Raw genomic sequence first — 22,209 nt, forward strand, 5'->3', positions numbered from 1 at the left:
TTTCATTTTAATTGTGTGATTCTGAATACGTAGTTAACACCTTGCTAAGTGGTCGATGTATCATTGGACCTCATACACGAGGAGTAACATAGCAAAGGTAATACCCCCAGGGGACACACAGACAGGAAGAACAGCACCCTCACAGTCAATTGTACAAAGGGCTATTCAGAGCACGCAAAGGTCCACTTGCAAAAGGAATTCAAATGACTGGTAGACAACAACAGGACATGTGGTAAGGGGTGAAAAAACATGCCCATTCTATGATGGAATATCTGAGTTACCTTTCAATCAGTCAGCAGTGTTAATGGTCTGTTTTTGGCTAACCTACTGTAGTGGCAATGTGGACACAGATTAAAAGTTAATCCGAGACTAGGACTTGGCCAAGGCTCAAATTTTGTAAATGTGAATTTATACATAATATTGATATCTTAATCTTTAATCCCCTGACGACAAGATCACCTACGTATAATCCCTTTTTGTTTGAGACTATATAGCAAGCTACAGAGGAACAGGAAGATTCAAAGTACTTTTTATAAACCATAAGGATATGAACCTGTCAGGCTGTCGCACTTTCTCTGAGGTACCCTAGTAGTATATTTTAATGTTTTATTTGGAATGCCTTAGCTGAAGGTAATCTTCTCGCGTCTTGGTTCTTATTTGAAGTAATCCTGTACTGTTTTGAAACTTTTGAACAGAAAAGTACATGAAATATAATCCACACAAAGAAGATTAACGACAATGTGAGACTTAAAGCTGGTATTTTACTGTGTTGATAACCTTAATGGTATACATATATTCATTTGAGTATCAACGGCATAAACAGAATAGCATCAAATTCTCTAACTGCGGTCGTCTTAGGCTGCATTTACACAATGACGTTTTTTTTTCAAATAAACACTGTCAAAACTTATCATATTGTTTCCATTTTAATAGTAATAATAACTTTATTACACAATTGTATCGTCATTGAATACAGTATAGTAAACAACAACAACAACTACAACATTAATAGCAACAACAAAACAATTTTTTTTTCTCTCTCTCTCTCTTTAGTGCATTTTCATGTGTTCACATGATAGAAAGAATATCGGTTTTGACCGTCTACATGGAAACACTGAATACAGAACAATTCGCAAGCAATAATGTTGCATGTGCGCAAACATACTGACATAGTTTAAGTGCGTGCATTCATTAATAAGTCATCAATAAGGTCATTTCTGAGGTCAAATAGGTACTAGTACATGGTTTGGAGCTTAAAAGTGGTTACGCAAGTTGAAACACCAATGGATCTGTTAGTCTAATTCCTATACAGTATTGTTACGATTTATACCACAGTTAGCAGCAAGACTATGGAGCTGTCAGTCTAAGTTCTCCCTAGAATGTTTTCCTGAGGGTGCTCAGAGACTAGTCACTTTTGAAGCTGAAAGTTCAGGGGGAAAAAGAGAATATTTTACATCTAATGACTGTTTTGATTCCATACATTATATGTGTATGAATGTTCTCAGTCATCCAGGTATGAAGTTAATAACAAAGTACATGTATTTACTATCTATCCTACTGGAATTGCTGTTGTTTTTGAATGGCAACAGTTTCACATCCTTTTCTGGATGCTTAAGTTCAGGCTGACTGGTGATCTAATGACAAAGGGTTGGTGTTTTGATACCAGAAGGCCAATTTGCTCTTGTTACCTTGTTAAAGAGGATACTGGGTAAAGATAAAAAATGTGTGGTATATGGTGACACTTGACTCCAATAGTTGGACAAGGACTCCTTTATACAGAAAAACTTAATACATATCAAAAATATTTATTTTTTCTGTTATTCAAATCCTATCATTTTTTTCTCAGACACTGTAAATTCACTATTAAACCAGATCTGAAACGATTGCTATATATTATGATAATGGTCTGTAGGTAGATGCTAAGTCATCAGTGAAAAATTGAGGCAATTTCCTGAAAGTGTGTAGACAGTTTCTACCTAGTGAGACTACTTTAGTGAACAATACTAACACTGACAAAGCGGGTAGCCATGGCAACACACCCTATAAATCAAAGATGAACATTGTGGCCATTTTAAATTGAACAGTGTATCTGTCTGAGACCATTTTGATCAGTATGAAGATAAATGAATGTAAGACTGGGGGACCAAAACCCTGCAGTATTGGTAGAAAAAACAGGTATAAGTTAGGGAGTCAAACCCAAACATTACATATTTGTTTCATAAACAAAAGCTTATCCATGCTCCTTAGATGAGTACAAATGTGTTGGCATTGAATACTTAATTACACTAATGCTTTTTTTTTTCATTCTGATCCTTGGTTTTTCAACTTGATTTCAAATATGATTATGAGTATGTATTTTTTTATCACTATTATCATTTAATACTTATATGTGTGTCTCTGTCTGTCTGTCTCTGTCTGTATGTATGTATGTATGTATGTATGTATGTATGTATGTATGTATGTATGTATGTATGTATGTATGTATTATAATTTATGTATGTATGTATGTATGTATGTATGTATGTATGTATGTATGTATGTACGTACGTACGTACGTACGTACGTACGTACGTATGTATGTACGTACGTACGTACATACGTATAAATGTAGAACAGAAAGAACTTGAGCAATCAGGTGTAATTTGCCTAGTAGTTACAAATAATATTGACAGACAGAGGAACTTTGATAAATGACTGTGAAAATCAGACATATTTCACCTACTTTATACTGTCCTTCACAAAAACACTAACAATCATGCACAAAATGTGACATGACCCCTTTTTATTCATTCACGTTGATGAATAAATGTATCGAAATGAAGCAATTAGTACGTACTGTACAACTCCACGATGTGCTCTGGATTTCAACCAATGTATCTTAATTCCATTAAAGTGAACAATCAAATCAATTCACTCTCATGATTACTCTCTGTTTATATGTGTTTCTGTCAAAGTGCCATAACCTTGCAGCAGGACTAATCAAATACAACACACACTTTGTAGTATGTCAGGTCTCTGATTAGAAACATTTCACAGGTAAACTAGAAATGTTTGATTTTGACATTTAGTATGCATAGTCACATTTATGTGAACGGCTGCCATGAAACAGAATATGTATCCGACTATTGGAATTGTTTATTTTCAATATTTAGAAACAGAAAATCTAATTATTTGAAAGTACTGAAATTACAAGGCGAGCAAAATTGACACATTGAATTCATGGTATTATTTGTCATAGTCTAGTATTATCCTTCATCAAATCTTTCACTGATCTCTCCTTGAGACCACAGAGACCATGTAAGCATCCAAACCAATACTTGTCAATACTTGTCAAGATGCTCTCCAGGTATATTATGGATTGGAAGTTAATCAGAAGTGGATACTGGGAACAAGCAGTGAGCAAAATATTTGAGTCCCCCACATATCTTACAGAGGTTTCCTAACAAATTTACGTTACAAAGTGTGAAAATTTGCTAGTTTCACAACATTTGTTTCACAACATTTCACCTTTGGTATAAACAAGAATTTCCCAGCAAAAATTAAGATAAACGATATACACATCTATGCTTATTTTGCCAGATTCCCCTTCCTTTCCCCTTCTTACCAGGGTCCCTCACCAAAACACATAAAAATAATCAAGGCTAGCTTTATATACTTCTCCTCTCTCTCTTCCCAAAACCTTTAACAGTAAAACATGCTCGCAAGCTTGAATATATTTTTGTGTAGGCACAATCGAAAAATAATGATATAAAAATAAAATTGGACAATGTTGTAAGGCGTGTGGTTTTACAACAACGTAGTAAAACTACTGTCACAATATTTCCTATAAATATAGGAGAAGCTGTGTGCATACAGGGTATCTGAGTTATCATTCTACCTACAGGTATGATTTACAGACAGGCTTATTTCCTGTTTTAGAAAGTTCATTTCCGGATATCTTTACAGCAGTCTATTTTAAATAGTCATTTCCTAGTAGTAAAAGGAAACAAGGGATGTATTTAAACACCTTAACTATTAAAAGCTTGTAAAGTGGTCATTTCAAATGTACAAATACAGGCAGTTAGGTGGTCCTACCAGCAGTACCCCTCATCCAAGTGTGGAATAACAAGATGGGAATGTTATTATTATGAGCCTCGAGATATGACTTGTACATGTATGTAATACATGTATGACAAAGAGTCGCACAGTCTGAAAGTGGAAGTAATAAACTTCATGCTTGAAAGTTTAAAAAGCTCCAGAAATTTGCAGGGAACATATTTGACTGAAAAAAGTAACTTCAATACAAAAACATGAGTCCTGTCATTACATGCAAATGTAAACTGTCATACCATTTTGGCTGCAACATTCAAATTTCATTCAACCAATGGTTTAAGCCATGAAAACAGAAGAAAACTTAATAACATCTACCTCAGCATGTTATGTCATATTCATGAGACACAAACAATATCACATCCTTACTCTTCCCACCCTCCACCCCCACTCACATCCCGGCCTTCCTCCATAAAAATATAATTTTTCATTTGAGTGAGCACATTCAGTTCACACTATGAATTCTACACTTTCCAGATGACAACTGTCCTGACACAGATATCTAACATACAGACATATTTCCTGCGGGCAAAATCCAGCAACCACTTTTACGCACAGTTGCAAGGTCAGAGGTCAGACAGACAGAGGAAACTCCTACTGGTTGATCCAGTACATACTCTGTAGAAATCTGAACTTTATACCATGAATATCAAATAGTTTAACATTTTACTTACATTCTTTTGAGAAAATATCCCAAATTTGTTTCCAAAGAATTTTGACTCAGTGCATAAAAATTTTAATTTGTAATTATGAGCTAAAACTCTATGACCATTCAATCTTGCATGAGTATCAATTAAACTTTCTAGGTGGCAACTATCTTGAAACCAAACATATCGACATAGAGTCTATCCTGTAAACAATATCAAGCAACCACAGTTGAGAGGTCAGAGGTCAGAGGTCAGAGGGTGAGAAGAAACTGCTGATGAGATACTACTTACTTCTTGTAAAGGTTCATCTATGATATTTGCTCCTGTTAATCTTTTATCAATTCTGTATTTGGGATCTCCCCTTCGTACTTGGTCTGCCAACTGTAACAATAAAAACATATACACAATATCAGTACAGTTTTCATTTTATTCCAGGGTACATCTCCCCTTCTCACTTGGTCTATCAACTGTAACAAAGTACATGAAAAGTATACATCAAAATTTTAGAATCCAATATGGTCGCCAAATATTGTGAAAACTCTATCAGGAAATATAAGTATTTTAATTTCCTTGCATACAAGGTTATTTTTTTATTTCAAATGGACCAGCAACTAGCTTTCATACGGCAAAGTTTTGGAGAGCATTGAATACCAATCTTTGATTTTCAGAAAATTGGTGTAAACTGTATAAATGATCAGAAAACGATACTAATAGTTTACACATCGATTTTTATAAAATTCTGAAAGAATGTATAGAAATTACGACTACAATTTTCCATTTTTGTTCACAGATTCTTGGCAAGCAATACAGTAGTGTTTATTTTTACTTGAAATCATGTGTTATTCATATTACATATGTAGAAATTTGTACAGTGCAGATTTTGTCATATTTTATTCAAGATCATTGATGCATGGTTTCTTTTCATTTTGAATTCTGAGAATTGGCTGGGTGTAATTTTGATTTCGTTCTAGATCACTGCACAACAAATGTTTTCATTTCATTTGAAACTGAATGAAATGTACTGAAAACATCAGGTACGTATCATACATTATAGTTTATGTTGCAATCTAGCTTATTGGAAAAACAGCCATTTTTACTTCAATTTATATCAGTTCTCATTTTATTTTCTATTATCCTTGTCAAAACAGTCATTTTATTTCACAACAAGCCTTTTTTTTCTTTCTCTATCAATTGGCAAAACAGTCATTTTTATTTCAGTATTAATTCAGTTCATACTTCGTACTAGATCATTGCTGAAACAGAAATTCTGACTTCACTCCAAATCAATGACTCCATTGATACACCAAGGGAAATTTGAATATGAATGTTACGCATTGACTTTTGAAGTAGTCTAATATGTACATTTGACTGTATTTAATACAGCTATACATGTACATAGCTCTCAATACATGTATAAAACCACTATCCATACATTCTAAATTGGACACAAATTTATTCTTTCAGTTTAACTACAGTGTGTACATAATGAAAATGTAGAATTCCCAGACTATTCTAGTGCTGTAACACTAACAGCATACATGTATATGCATGAACGGTTGCACAGAATGCATTACAATAGCCAAAAACTGATTAAAGGGGATAAGCCAGGCATTTTCATAAACTTCATTTTTGGAGAATAATTTCATGATTTTACACACACAACTGCACAAACACAGAGTTGAAGCTTGCTCTCCATTCATTGTTCAGTGTAGGTCCTTGCCATGGATATACAGTGTCTCGTGAGAATCAGCAGACATGTATATGTAATAGCAGAACATGAATATTCATGAGTCGTATCACTTTCACATACAACAATCACATGCAATATAAGTGATGTCAAATCAGGACTTGACTCCTTGACTTTCCAGAACCCAAAGTTTATGAAATTGCCTGCTGTAAGATTCCCCTTTACTCTATTTTGTAATACCCCTATAGCTGTAATATTAAACTATTTTCATTACTCATTGAAATGCAAGCATGACCAAAAGTACACATAAATTATGTTTAATTAATTAATTTATGATTTTAAGTAACAGAATTGCTTTTCTACCATCCCTTGATGGTAATGTGTACACTGGCTTGACGCCCATTTGTAAAATACACGTAGAGCTAGACGATTTATTAGTTTGCAAGCAAACCATAAATTTCAGGTATACTGACAAGGTTTGGTCTACAGGCAATCACAAGTACATGTACAGCATCATAAACATGATCGAAATCAAAATGAGAACAAAACCCATGAAAATACTACAGTTGCAGTTACAGTTATAGCTACTGTGACCTTATATAAAATAGCACTATTTCAAAGGTAGTCTCAGTTACCCAGACTCTTGCTGCTGGGGGTTCTGCCTATGAGACCTTCCCAAGTGAGAGTCTGTGGAAACCAAATTTCAACTCGCCTGCGCAGGAACTAACTCATAGAGCAGTGCATGCTGGGGAATACTTCATGTCCAACATTGCAGACTGAACAATTTACATACCTTCGAATCAGGTTATCCCTTTTCAAGCGACTGGTACATATTAATTATAATGAAAGGCCTCCTAAGTCCATTTTTATGACTTGAAAGAAATGTACTGTGTGACTTCCGGCTGAAATGGGTGCCCCACACTCTCATCTGGGCGTTCTCATAGAAAAGCCCCCAACAGTGAGAGATTGAATAACCGAGACTATTTTAACAGGAGATATCTCCATAACACAGTTATTAATGGAACCAAAATGAAAGGTTCCAATAAAATCATGAAACACTTGCCTTCTGTAATCCAGACTTTGGATATGGTAGGTGGAGTAATTCCGTTAAAGTTTCCAATATTTTCTCAGACTGTGATACACCATATTGGTAGGCTATGATTAAGAACCTGTAGAAAGTGAATCACATGATTAGAATTTGTTTATTATTTGGAATGAAAATATTTTTTTAATATCAACAATTACTGAATTTTTATAAAGGAATGGAATCAATGTTTTTATTAATGTTCATACGCACATATAGTAAAGTCTAACTGAGATCACAGAGTAGGTAGAATGCACCTACATGTAGGCCAATTTTCCTGAAAATCAAAGTTACTTAAATCTCAACAAACCTTGCCATATTATGGCTTGTTCATGATCCTTTGAATGATTAAAAATTTTTTGGGTTCACCATCTTGTTTCCAACGAAATCAACAATCTTGTATTTTCTCCATAGTGTTTATGAAAATATTTGCCAGCCATATTGGATTTGGCAGCCATATTGGTTTCTAAAATGGATCGATTTTACTATCATTTGACCTTTATTTCAAAAAAATTTGCACTATGACCCTATGACCCTGATATTTTCCATCATTTTAATTAAGAATGAATTCAAATTTTCATAATAATCAAAAAAGTTTCAAACTTTCTATTTCAATACAAGGCACATACAACATTAACTTCAACCAAAATAATGGTACAAAGTACAGAATCTGTACAACTACAAGATAAGTTTTCACTCCTCAGATACAAAATGAAACAAATTATTTATTGAAAATCAACCCTTAAGATGCCATAGACTTTTCATGCAAAAGACTCCCTAGGCCAAGGACTGTTTCCACTATAGAGGAGTATCATACCTACTCTTACAATTATCAACTTTAACTTGAAAGGAATAATGAAAGTTAAACATACAATCGATCCTATTTTTGGCTTTATCCACCCATTACATACGTATATATTTCAAACGAATATTAATTTACCCAGATAAGAGGTGAAGGGTGAAAATTGGGCTTATGCAAATGAGTAACCTTGTCAGCATATATTATGCAGGTGTGGCCTGGGAACTTGGAAGGGACTATCTGCATATATGTAGATGTGGCCTGGGAATCTGGAAGGGACTGTCTGCATATACACAGACATGGCGTTGTAAGGGTTTTACATTAATACATATAGAAATTCCCAATACAATAAATACAATTATTATTATTACTACACAGTATTAATATTTAAACCACTTTCAATTTCTATGTCTTCCTTCCTGTAATATTGTTAGGAATGAAACTACTGACATTTCAATGTAATAAATTACTGACAACTGTTCAATAAATCTTTCTTCTTCGCTTCAGAAGCGGTGTTTGCATAAATAACGGCTACTAGCTTTGGGGTAGATAACGTGATAAGGGCATGTATGCAAAGTGTATTATTTGCACTATATCAAATATTAATAATCTCAAATAATGTGGGTTTTTTATAGATATATCAATGTTCAAATATCAGCTGAGCCTACCTGTAGACTTGAAGGACTAATACTACTACACTATTTCCACTATCCTAACTGTAGCCTACCTGTAGACTTGAAGGACTAACACTACTACACTATTTCAGCTATCCCAACTGTAGTCTACCTGTAGACCTGAAGGACTAACACTACTACACTATTCTACTATCCTAACTATAGCCTACCTGTAGACTTGAAGGACTATCACTACTACACTATTCTACTATCCTAACTGTAGCCTACCTGTAGACTTGAAGGACTATCACTACTACACTATTTCAACTATCCTAACTGTAGCCTACCTGTAGACTTGAAGGACTATATACTACTACACTATTTCCACTATCCTAACTGTAGCCTACCTGTAGACTTGAAGGACTATCACTACTACACTATTTCAGCTATCCTAACTGTAGCCTACCTGTAGACTTGAAGTACTATCACTACTACACTATTTCAACTATCCTAACTGTAGCCTACCTGTAGACTTGAAGGACTATATACTACTACACTATTTCCACTATCCTAACTGTAGCCTACCTGTAGACTTGAAGGACTATCACTACTACACTATTTCAACTATCCTAACTGTAGCCTACCTGTAGACTTGAAGGTCTATCACTACTACACTATTCTGCTATCCTAACTGTAGCCTACATGTAGTCTTGAAGGACTAATACTACTACACTATTTCTGCTATCCTAACTGTAGCCTACCTGTAGACTTGAAGGACTAACACTACTACACTATTTCTGCTATCCTAACTGTAGCCTACCTGTAGACTTGAAGGACTAACACTACTACACTATTTCAGCTATCCTAACTGTAGCCTACCTGTAGACTTGAAGGACTAACACTACTACACTATTTCTGCTATCCTAACTATAGCCTACCTGTAGACTTGAAGGACTAATACTACTACACTATTTCAGCTATCCTAACTGTAGCCTACCTGTAGACTTGAAGGACTAACACTACTACACTATTTCAGCTATCCTAACTGTAGCCTACCTGTAGACTTGAAGGACTATCACTACTACACTATTCTGCTATCCTAACTATAGCCTACCTGTAGACTTGAAGGACTAATACTACTACACTATTTCAACTATCCTAACTGTAGCTTACATGTAGTCTTGAAGGACTAATACTACTACACTATTTCCACTATCCCAACTGTAGCCTACCTGTAGACTTGAAGTACTATCACTACTACACTATTTCAACTATCCTAACTGTAGCCTACCTGTAGACTTGAAGTACTATCACTACTACACTATTTCAACTATCCTAACTGACATTTTGATATTTCAAATTTTTGTTGGAAGGACAAGGGAAAAAACAAACATCAAACTGGCAGTTAGGATAATGGAAATTTAACAGAAGTTTCAGTAATTTTATCTTCTTTTTTTTTTAAATTTTATTTCTAGTTTTACTAGTTTTGTAAATATTGAATGCGTTTTAGTCTTTCAGATTTCAGAGTGTCTGTAAAAATAAATAAATAAATAAATAAATAAATAGTGTAGTAGTATTAGTTCATCATGTCTACATGTAGGCTGGTACATGTATATCAACAATACACACAACAACAAACCATATGGTAATACAGCAAACCAAAAATCTGCTGGAATTTCCCCAAAACCCTCAACTTCTAGACATGAAATATAAGTACATGTAACCTGTATGGTGGTGATGGTAAACATTTGTACAAATCATGGAGGTATACTGTGATGTCATAATACTTGAAAAACATGGCTGGGTATCATATAAACAAAGGCCAATGACCCCCATATGTCATAAATATTTTTTTAATAAATATTGGAAATAAAATAATAAAAATAATTAATCCAAACAACTAAATTACTGTTGTCATAGCCAATGTTTACCCAATTTATTTTATTTTGCCAAATGTATGAAAACCATCATAATAAAAGAAGAGCATATGGTTTGTATTCTATTTACTATATATATATGCGTCATAAATACATACATACAATTTTTGTATTTCAGCCAGACAAAATCCCTACATGTATATTACAAGCACTTGTTCAATTACATTTCAGTTTCATACCAATTTAAATACACTTTAAAATAGATGATTGATTGCTTTAATTATTATCTGAGTTTAATTTTTTTTTTAATTTTGAGCAATAATGAGGCATTTTTACTAAAATATGAAACTAATTAGAATTCATAATATCAACTGTTTTACACTATGTAAATGGTGATCAATGTTGAAGTGCTGTCAAAATGTTTGCATTGTGTCTTTGATAAGAGATCTTTGATAAGAGAGAGAAATAATTGGAAACTGAATATACATTTTGTACCGGGAAATGAAGTCAAATGGCCTATGAATATTTATCACACAATACACAAATATAAACATAACTACTTTTGTGATGCTACATTATTTTTCCCTACATTGGTGAACCAACATAGAATAGATTATACTCATCTCTGAGATGATATTGATAGAAAAGATTACAGATTATGCAGGATTACAGATTATACTCTCTGACATGACATACAGAGTGGATTACAGATTAGGCTAATCTCTGACATGACATACAGAGTGGATTACAGATTAGACTAATCTCTGACATGACATACAGAGTGGATTACAGATTAGGCTAATCTCTGAGATGACATACAGAGTGGATTACAGATTAGGCTAATCTCTGACATGACATACAGAGTGGATTACAGATTAGGCTAATCTGTGACATGACATACAGAGTGGATTACAGATTAGGCTAATCTCTGACATGACATACAGAGTGGATTACAGATTAGGCTAATCTGTGACATGACATACAGAGTGGATTACAGATTAGGCTAATCTCTGACATGACATACAGAGTGGATTACAGATTAGGCTAATCTCTGACATGACAAATGTAGAGTGAATTACAGATTACACTAATCTCTGACATGACATACAGAATGGATTACAGATTTGGCTAATCTTTGAAATGACATATATAGAGAGGATTACAGATTACACTAATCTCTGATATGACTTACAGAGTGGATTACAGATTTGGCTAATCTCTGAGATGACATAATGAAAGATGATAATATATATATATAATTTATATATATATATATATATATATATATATATATATATATATATATATATATATATATATATATATATATATATATATATATATACACACACACACACAAACAATCAATATGTTACTCTGTATCATTTTTCACATAGGTTCCCTAATAATCGACATACTTGTAGAATGGATAAGATATTAGTCACTAATCTCTGAAATGACATATGGATGACTATATCATACCACTAGAGGCAATTAAATATCTCACATGACAGCAGGGTTCAAAGGTTAGGGTAATAGCAGACAAAAACTCTCTCTCAATTTTCAGTCAACATGTTTTTGTATTGTGCCATCTGTTGTGTTATCTAGTACAAGTCATAATTCTGTTTTGTGTTGTGTGTACAATCCTAGTTACAACAGGTGGATTCTTACCAATACAACATAACCTTGTATGACTTGTCATCAATGAATTATGCATCTCACCATCTCAAATAGTTAAACACAGAGCCCCCCTCCCCCTGTCCCAGTACAGCGTCATTTATGATTACTTCATCTCACCCTCTCAAATATTTAAGCACACAGCTCCCATCTGTCCAAGTACAGCATCATTTAATTCGTCTCACTCTCTCAAATATTTAAACACATACATAGCCCCCCACCATCCCAGTACAGCATCAATATGACCTCCCAAATTAGTCAAAAAGGAAATGTTTATACATTTTCTCCTATTCATCACCACAATGTAACACACGCAACTCATGGAGTGGTAATTCATGAACATAAATAAACATGTTTTCAATATTATTTTTTTTTCTGAACGAAAAATATTCAAGCTACAGTACTGTATAGCTTAAACTGTACACAGCATACCAAAATACACTGTGGTATATCGTGATAATGACTCCAATATTTCACTGAGAAATTATCTCATTTTGAATTTTGAATTATCAGTACTGTTAATATCCTTATCACTGACTGAAGTTATAGTTATGAATCTGATTAATTTTTATTTCTGCACAATATCAGCCATTGTCTTCATATTCATAATATTATATCATTTTAATGAATTTTAATAACACACAGTACCTAAATACATTCACAGCACACAAACAAAAACATTTAAAATTCACACAAAGATTAATGATTGGCCTTTGATTTGAAAAAAAATGAAAGCCATGAAGCTATATTTACCATCTAAAAATAAAGTTATTGAAAATAGGACCTAAAAAATTTAAATATATAATGCATGATCCTAGGCCAATGAATATTCTTCATTGATAATAAATCATTACCATAAATTTGCATGCAACAACTTATGAATAAATTTGCATAAATAAGACTAATATTATAAATATTATACTGTCCTAGAACCAATATAGTTACTTGGAACGATAAATTGAAAAGGAATGTGACGTTTTGATCTGTATCAGTCTACTACGGACCTTGATCACGCAATGATTTAATTATTGACGGTTGATAACTCTCTCTGGACTGGCGGAATAATATGTCCGTAAATTGATGGTAGTTGGTATCCAATATCCTGAATTTAAATTTATTCCACCAGAGAAGATAAATATGTGCACAATCTTTGAAAGTAACAGAAAGAAACATTTCTGGCGAGAGTCATGGAAATAGTGCCCTAGGAACCAATCAAAGTCCATGCACCAGACATGCAAATAATTATGACAAATTTGGGACGGTACGAGTTTCATAATAACAACAGCAAATACAATCTAATGTAAATAAAGAGATTAAAGATATATTGTGGCAAAAATAAATAAATACATGGAAGCTATTGGATCTACCAATAACAAAACATAGTACAATAAGAAGGTAACAAACATAAGCTCTTACATGATACAGAAATAAAATTACAGTGGCAAATTGAAAAGAGCCAAAAGAGACAAAAACTCATTGAGTGATCAAGGTCTGTAGTAGACAGATCAAAACATTGCATTCATTTCCAATTTATCATTCCATAGTAACTACGGTCCTGTGGAGTCATGATGGGTGAATGGTTAGCGTGACTGGCTTGGAATCTACAGGTTGCAGGTTCGAGCCCTGTCGCTGCTTGCTGTTTGTTTCTGAGTGGCTAAAGTCCTTGGGCAAGATTTGAACCACGACTGTGCTTCAGTCAACCCAGCTGTATAATTGGGGACCTGGTAGGATGTAGGTTGCAATGTGAAGGCTTTAATCCTATGCGCTTAAATGGCTGCAATGGATTGTATGCTCCCCGGGGAGTTGAGGAAGACTAAAGGGCCGTTGTGCCGTTCTGATCCGAGCCAGGGGTAATAAATTGTAAAGCGCTTTGAGCACGGTGTGGGAAAGCGCTATATAAGAACCGAACATTATTATTATTATTGTTTCTTGGAACCAATGAACAATATATTCTTAATTGGTTCTGGATCATGCCCCACACACAATCCAAAAGGTTTGTTAGAAAAATATTGAAAATTGTGACAACTAAAATTGAAAACATTAGGAAAAATATTTCACTTACCCAGCAAGACACGTGATTACATATAAAACTAAATAAATTGGTGCACACAATCCAAAGGTGGTAAAGAATAAGACCAGGGTCAGTATACCCCAGCCATATGTCTTTACCTCATCCTGTAAAATAAACAAACAAAAAATCATCACTGTGGCATCAATGTTGTGATTGAAAATGTGACTCATTCATATTAATATTTTACTTTGTATACCAGTAGTTCATTTACAATGTCCTCCCTGAATATACATACATGTAGGCTGTAAGATATGACATTCATGCCACGTTCATCATGTGGTTTTAGAAGCCCCATAGGACAGAACAACACATTTTTTACTGTCTAACCTACATGTAAGCAAAGAATGTATACATGTAATTACAGGTAAACAATGGCAAGATGAGTTCAAATTATAGCACATGTTTATTGTAATACTTTGTTGGAAAGACAAATAAACATAGAAAGTAACTAAAACAGACACTCAGGTATTAACATCAAAGACCAGTAAGCATTGTTCATTAGACATAAAAGTTCTGAACTCCTTAGGTATTTTATGTTCAATATGAACCCTAGTGCACAGTCCAATGAGTCCATAAACATTCACTCTCATACATGTAGACATGTACATTATGTTGTATATGCACTTCTTGTTTATATAAATTTCATGACTCTGCCATTGTGGCAAACTAGCCACTTTACGGCCTGGAGCTTTACAGATGCTACCTTGCAGGGGGACTGCTTCAGCTGGAATCATATACTCCAGTTTGCAAGAATACACTATGCAGTCCAAAAATATTCATTCCAGCCTTTTATGGCTTCACTATAAAAACTCTTGCTGTGTATCAAATTGCAACCTGACTCACAGCAAAGATATTAACAATAAACTGTGCAACAGATTGATTTATGGTACTAAAGGATTTAAAACTTGCCAAAGAGAAGAAAACCCCACGATTCATCTATCACCCTATCAACATATGTATGTTAAGTACAGGAGATTTTATATGATTTCAATGTAACTGTCACATACGTGGAATGGTGGCCTATATTACGTTTACCATTTTGTGGAAATGACAATTGCAACAAATAGACTGCACTAAAAGGACATGAATATGTGATTGAATAACTAACCATTTCACATCTATACAAAAATGTGTGAGTTCTCTATCCGCTGTACGACTATAAATATTAGATTTTACAACAGAGTTTGTAAAAACACTAATTCAAAGCAGTGTACATGTATGTTACTATAACACAAATATACTGATTTGTTTGTAGCAGTATATGTTACTTTACATGCCCAGGCACGGTCACCCATATCAAGTTACAAAGATTTCATACAACATAATTTATATATAGAGAGAGAAAAGTATGACTATGAGTTTAACCCTAACCCAAACCCCATCAAATGTTTACAACTGAAAGAGATTGATATACATATGTTTGACTATGAAAAAGATTATCTCGAATAAACACTGATGAATTATCGGTTGAAATAATTATCCAGCATCATACAATATGGTAGACATTCTACAACTATAGACATTCTACAACTAAGACATATACAGGTATATAGATAACTAATGAAGACACTATGCCATGAATACGTCTACAAATATACATGTACACATATTTCTAATTATTAAACAGCAAAGCCTGCAATTCATCCAATAAACACTGTGGCCTGTATGTCAGATGATTTCACTGTGGGTCAACGACACGGCTATGGAAATCTGCCCTGTACAGTTTCATGAAACAAATGACATGTCACAAATTTGACAAAAGGTTCGCTAAGGCTAGCATATTAAGCAGAATAGTTGTCAACATAATCTGAATGATTCAAAAATTCTCCAAAAAATAAATAGACATTTGGAAGATAAGCTATCACTTCTACAACTAATAGTAATACTAACAGCAGGATAAAATGTCCTAAGAATGTCTCCTGCAGTTGATAATTTGTTTCCTGTTGTTAACTTAAACATTTAGTGGCTGCGATCTTATGATAAGAAGTTTGACAGTGTAGACAAAACTACAGCTGTGCAGTGATGTAATGAAGTAGTCACAAGACTACAAAACCCAAGACTGCACAGTAACTCTTACCCTGGCTAGAAACTGCTGGAAGCTTTCTGGTAAACTTTCGACTAAAAATTTCACCTGGTCCATAACTATGTCACCTCACATTTTCCATGCTAACTTCCTTTAAAAGCACTTCAGATTCTCGAAAATGTAGACCCAGGTGGGAGTATCACACCGGCCGTGCACTCTTACAGTACCTTGAAATACCTTCTGACCTGTCAAATTACCTATACTCTATTTACTTTACATTATGAATACTCTATGCACCCCATCAATCAATAATAACTGTAAATTTGTATAACATGAAAAAATCTTCCTCTAATCTTTGACAAAAGACAGAGATCTCAGACTCAGTAACCAAACTATCTGCACACACAGTAAATGAAACTTTCAAAATGACATAAAATTTTCCAAGTCTTGGACCTCTCACTCGGAAAGTTGATTGAAATCATGTGATGTGTCAATAGTATTTACACAGCCAACATGTAAGAGTAAAAATGCCATAATTTATTGCAAGTGTAAACGTTGTACCTCATTGTGACCCTCCTTGAGGTCAAGTGTCTGAGACACACCCCCTTGTGTGTTTACAGTTTGTCACAGGTGGCATTACTATTGATTATACTTTGCATGACTAAAAATAACTGACAGGTCATCATATGAATGGAAGATTTATTTAAAAGTGGAAAATTCCAAGGACAAATTTATTTTCTTTGAAAGTATCCATTACACTGACATCGTAAGTAATGTGTTTTCCCTACGAATTTATCTTTTGCTACTCTCCTTTTCTATTTCAGTATTTGAATTGAGGACTACCATACAATGTGTCACGGTAACAATTTTTAATGGTTTTACTTTTTATCAGATTCACTTTTTAAATTTAAAAAAACAAAACAATATTAGTCAATTAAAACAAAACCCAAATAAAACAGCTGACGTTAGCTTTATGAGAAATGTATTGAACAATCTTTAAATGTGGTTCACGTTGGTGAATTTATATCAAATCTGGAAATAGCATTCAAAAATAATTGCAGACGCAATATTTGCAGGCAATTAAAAGTTTTCGAATTACATTAAAAACGGGATGGATGAAATCTCAAGTTTTATGGCGTTTCAAATACATTAATTAGAATTTATATTTGATTTGTGCATGGGGAATGAAGTGGTGGTGGTGGTGGTGGTGGTGGTGGTGGGTGGGTGGGGGTGCAATGAAGGATTGATAACACAGACCATACCTGTAATATACTTCCTGCCTGTTTCATGTTATGTTCACTAGCTCTGTTTGATAAATCACGCAGAAATAAGAAACTGCACATTCTACACTTTAAAAGCAACATCACAAAGTCTACACTACATTTAAAACATACTGCAACTGGATGCAGACACAAGGATGCCAATGTTTCCATGTCTGCAAAGGTAGTACATTTGTACATTAATTATTTCATTTAGATGAAACGTTGCAAGAAACTGTATTCATTCAATCATTAAATCTTAAAGTATAGCAACATGTATTTTCTCACTGATTTCTGTGTGGTTGTATCAAACAGAGCCAATGAATGGTTACAGGAAGTGAGCGATACTTAAGTTATATAAAAACTTTAAAAAACATTAATTTACAGTTTGGTTCAAAATTTAAATGTCAAACCTTTAAGCAGAAAAAAAGACAATATTTTCTTCGGCTGTATAAGTAAGACAACCCCTAGTCATAATGATACCCAACTAAAATAATGATTGGTAGAAATTATGCGAATACAACAATATTTTCTTTATATTTCAAGAGTACTAAAATCTTAAGTTAATACATTACCTATCTCTTTTCTAATGAAAATGAAATGAGAGACAAATAAATCAACTAGACGCTTTCCTCCCCCCCCCCCCCAAAAAAAAAATAATATCATCAAAATTCTAAAAGTGATAGCTAAATTGATGGTTCATTTAATTATACTAATGGGAAATTATTATTTTTCCAAATCTGACACCAAAGTACCATTTAATCATTTCAGAGTCTTCCACTTTGAGAAAAATTACAATCTACAAATGTCAACACATGTATAGTAATTAACACAACTGTATATTGTTGGATGGTGGACAGGAAAGGACAAAAGTACTTGTAGTCTGCTGCATTCAAATGAATACCTCTTCATATGCTATTTAGTACTGATCAATCATCAATCAATCAATCAATCAATCAATCAATCAATTAATTGTTAAATATAGTGCCATACTCTTAAACATTTGTTTGTTCCATGATGCAGGGATGTTAAAACCCAATATCCCAACATATGATTTAGCTAACAATTACTGATAATATGTGAGACAACGACAATAAGTACAGCAAGTATCTCATCATTTCTCTGAGTAGAAGCTTATAGACAAGATTGAAGAACAGTGGACCATAAATATAGAATTTCACTCAACTTTACCTGAGTTAGAATAATATTTATATACTGTTACATAACTGGAAATACATGTATATGACCTGGGATAGACTACTACTGGTGAAAGACTACTTGCACAACATTTGCTATGTCAAACACTGGCAGACCACTTTTCAATATGTACCCTAAGAAATACATTGTGATGTATTTTGACATACATGTGTATATGTATATAAAGTGTTGTTTACACTGGGTTTCCGGTCACTGACCTGTACTAAATATAGTACATACAGTATATCACTAACTAGTTATCCAACTAGCCAGCCATTCCATTTGTCTTCCTGTTAAGTATAATATAACAAATGACCCTGTACAATTTACAGTAAATTTTTAATCGTCATGTCTGTCTCTACTTTAATCCAGGTTATTCAATAATACAGACTTCCAGGTATTTTCTGTCTAAATAAAATAAATAAACCAGTAACTTGATACTGGTATCATATACAAGGTTTTTTTCTATCTACATAATGATAATAGTTTATTTGCAACTTGAACTGGCTTACATAAATAATGGAATACTGGGAGCTTCAGACTAGACAAGAATGTACAGTGAACCTACTGTATACCTATAATAGCCAAGGGACTTTTACTAGCTATCTGGTTTGACAATGTCATCTGGCAGGCCATGATAGTTGCTGGGTTAACTGTATAATATATACCAGTGGGTTGGGTTTGGGATAGGAATGGTGTTAGATTCCCTGGTACAGGTAGTTTAAACCTGATTTCTGTCATGTCATGAGTGGGCATTATTCTACAAGTATATGTGTCCGGGTGGCTACATTATGTATGAGAATATAGCACTTGCTGGCATAATAATGTAGGAGTTCAACTCAAGCAAGGGCGTTGATTAGCATTTGAAATCTAATTAACATGGTATTCATGATGAATGTCAATACTTAATATTCCGGAAAGTCAAATTACAATGCAGTTATTAGCAGGCTGATTGTTCCTCGTACAAAACGTAGTTAACGAGCCTCAGCGGAAAACTACCATACCCGGTGATCTGCACGGTGGTCTGAACAACTGACGTAAACACAACCATCATGTGAGTGATGTTTAAGTGTCATGTCAGACTGGACAACACAATGGAGAATTCTTCATACATTGTATGTCTCAGCTTCAGTTCTATTTATTCAAAATGTTTTCTCGTATTCAACACGATGTTCCTAAATGTCTTGACCGATGCCAAGATCGCGTAGCTAGCAACGAGCCCTCTACACGACGTCTACAGCTACTACAGTGTCAGTTGGCCATATCCATGCAACATCGTAATTACATGTACGTGGAGTATCGTGTCACGAAAATTTTCACTTTCAACTAAACGAAAAAATAAATCAACAACTGCAACCTACCATGATGTTGAGAGTGTTACTCTCTGAATAAAACTTCCCATAATTTGTGTGATCAGCTTGCTGTTTTCGAGATGCAATGCTATTTCATGTACTTCGTTTACTCAACTCGCTCCTGCTTCCGCCATTTTGATGTCGTTCTCACGGAAGTAGGCTCGTTCACAAGGTCAACTCACTTTCACCTCTTGTGTCTGAACGAGGATGTAGGACCAAACTATCGATTTATTACAACCTAAACTTCAATTTTAGTATTTTTAAATTCTTTTGGCCATTCTAAACCACCTACACGTCAGAAAAACAATGTGTCAATTTTTCTTTGACCTGCTGTCGAGAAGGAGCGTGGTGACGTCGTTAACGCCTTGGGAACCAACCACCTGTTTAATTAATATTGCTTTCCATGTATTCTTTTTCAACAGAATTTCGAGATACCAATGGTAGTGGTACTATTAAAAGGTCACAAAATAAAATTCACGAGCTTTAAAGAGGAATTAATTTTGTAATGTTTTATCGCATGACGTTTCCTCCAATATTAAAGTCAGCAACTTCTTTCTATCCGAACCATAAATAAATCGATAAAATTACCATAGACGGTGGCGATACCGTGACTCAGGCTGTTATTAAAGGAGCACAAGCTGAGTTTATGTGTTTTAGGGATGTAATTTGTCTAATTCTGCCTGTTTAAAAAGTATTCACAGTATGCTACTTACTGATGTACACTTAACCATCACTTGTAATTAACTGAACTCAAACCTGGTATTAGGATATGACGTATAAGCGACCCGATGACGTAATTTATTATACGCATGAAAATATGTACAGGAACTCTCTCCTATGCAAACAACAGTTCTAAGAATGCCAGAACCCAATTGGTAATTTCATGGCAGGTGTGCATCGACATTAACCTTATGCTAAAATAGTACATCGACGTGGTATGTAAGTATTTTCACGCTGATAAACTCAGCTTCTGTTACTTTAAGTAATTACGTCACTAGTCACACGCGCATATACTTACATAAAAGTCGCCTACATATAAGACACGTACATTTTGCAATGGCACATTCGTATATATTTATTTATTCATTTTTCATATTTTTCTGTAGTTTCCCCGGATTTTTTTCCTACAACAAAATGATTAATTGTAGACGAGATATCAATGCCTTTAAAATCAATCAAACTTTAAATTTGTAATACAACCATAGAAGTATACTTCCATGATACAACCTATTAACAGGTGCGTAAATACCCAAGATCGTCTGTCTACATTTTGAAAGATATATTTATCTAAAGTGCCTAAATGGATGAGAATTTGGTATTTAGTTGGAGTTTTTACTTTGACGGTTTTTCTACTTGTAAAACTAATGTGAAACCCAACATTACGGATTTGTGTTTAATAAATTGCAAAAAGTTATAGAACATGTTTTTAAAAAAGTTTGTTATTGTAGAAAATATTGTTTAATAGATTGTTTGCAATTTATTGAGTGACAAAGACAGACTACTTTTTATATTATGTTTCACTGTGATGACATTTTTGTTCAAGTAGTAAAATAACGTATAGATTTTGTTTTATCAATTAAAAAATCCAACATACCCAATTCTCATCCATATGGCCAACATTTAGTCATTATTCGATTGAGGCTCATTTGGAGATCCTTTGTTTTATCTTCCCCAACGAAAGGTTATATTTTGATGTCTATTTGTGTTTGTTTGTTTGTTTGTTTGTTTGTTTGTTTGTTTGTTTGTTTGTTTGTTTGTTCGTTCGTTCGTCCATTCGTTCGTTCGTTCGTTCGTTCGTTCGTTCGTTCGTTCTTTTGTGTTTTGATACGAATG

The 22,209-nt window shown here is 34.0% G+C and overlaps 1 protein-coding gene across 1 annotated transcript in view; it reads right to left on the reverse strand.

Moving 5' to 3' along the window:
* The window catches only part of LOC144434006 (sorting nexin-13-like), a 51,181-nt gene extending 30,668 nt beyond the window's left edge, over positions 1-20,513 (reverse strand). The window contains exons 1-4 of the mRNA XM_078122443.1: positions 20,386-20,513; positions 14,537-14,649; positions 7,487-7,592; positions 5,028-5,117 (exon numbers count right to left, since the gene is read on the reverse strand). Coding sequence (XP_077978569.1) covers positions 5,028-5,117; positions 7,487-7,592; positions 14,537-14,649; positions 20,386-20,388 — 312 coding nt within the window. The 5' untranslated portion in view covers positions 20,389-20,513. The remainder of the gene's footprint in view (positions 1-5,027; positions 5,118-7,486; positions 7,593-14,536; positions 14,650-20,385) is intronic.
* Between the last annotated feature and the right edge of the window lie 1,696 nt (positions 20,514-22,209).

Source organism: Glandiceps talaboti, chromosome 4 (genome assembly GCF_964340395.1).
Source record: "Glandiceps talaboti chromosome 4, keGlaTala1.1, whole genome shotgun sequence".
NCBI classification, from domain to species: Eukaryota; Metazoa; Hemichordata; class Enteropneusta; family Spengelidae; genus Glandiceps; species Glandiceps talaboti.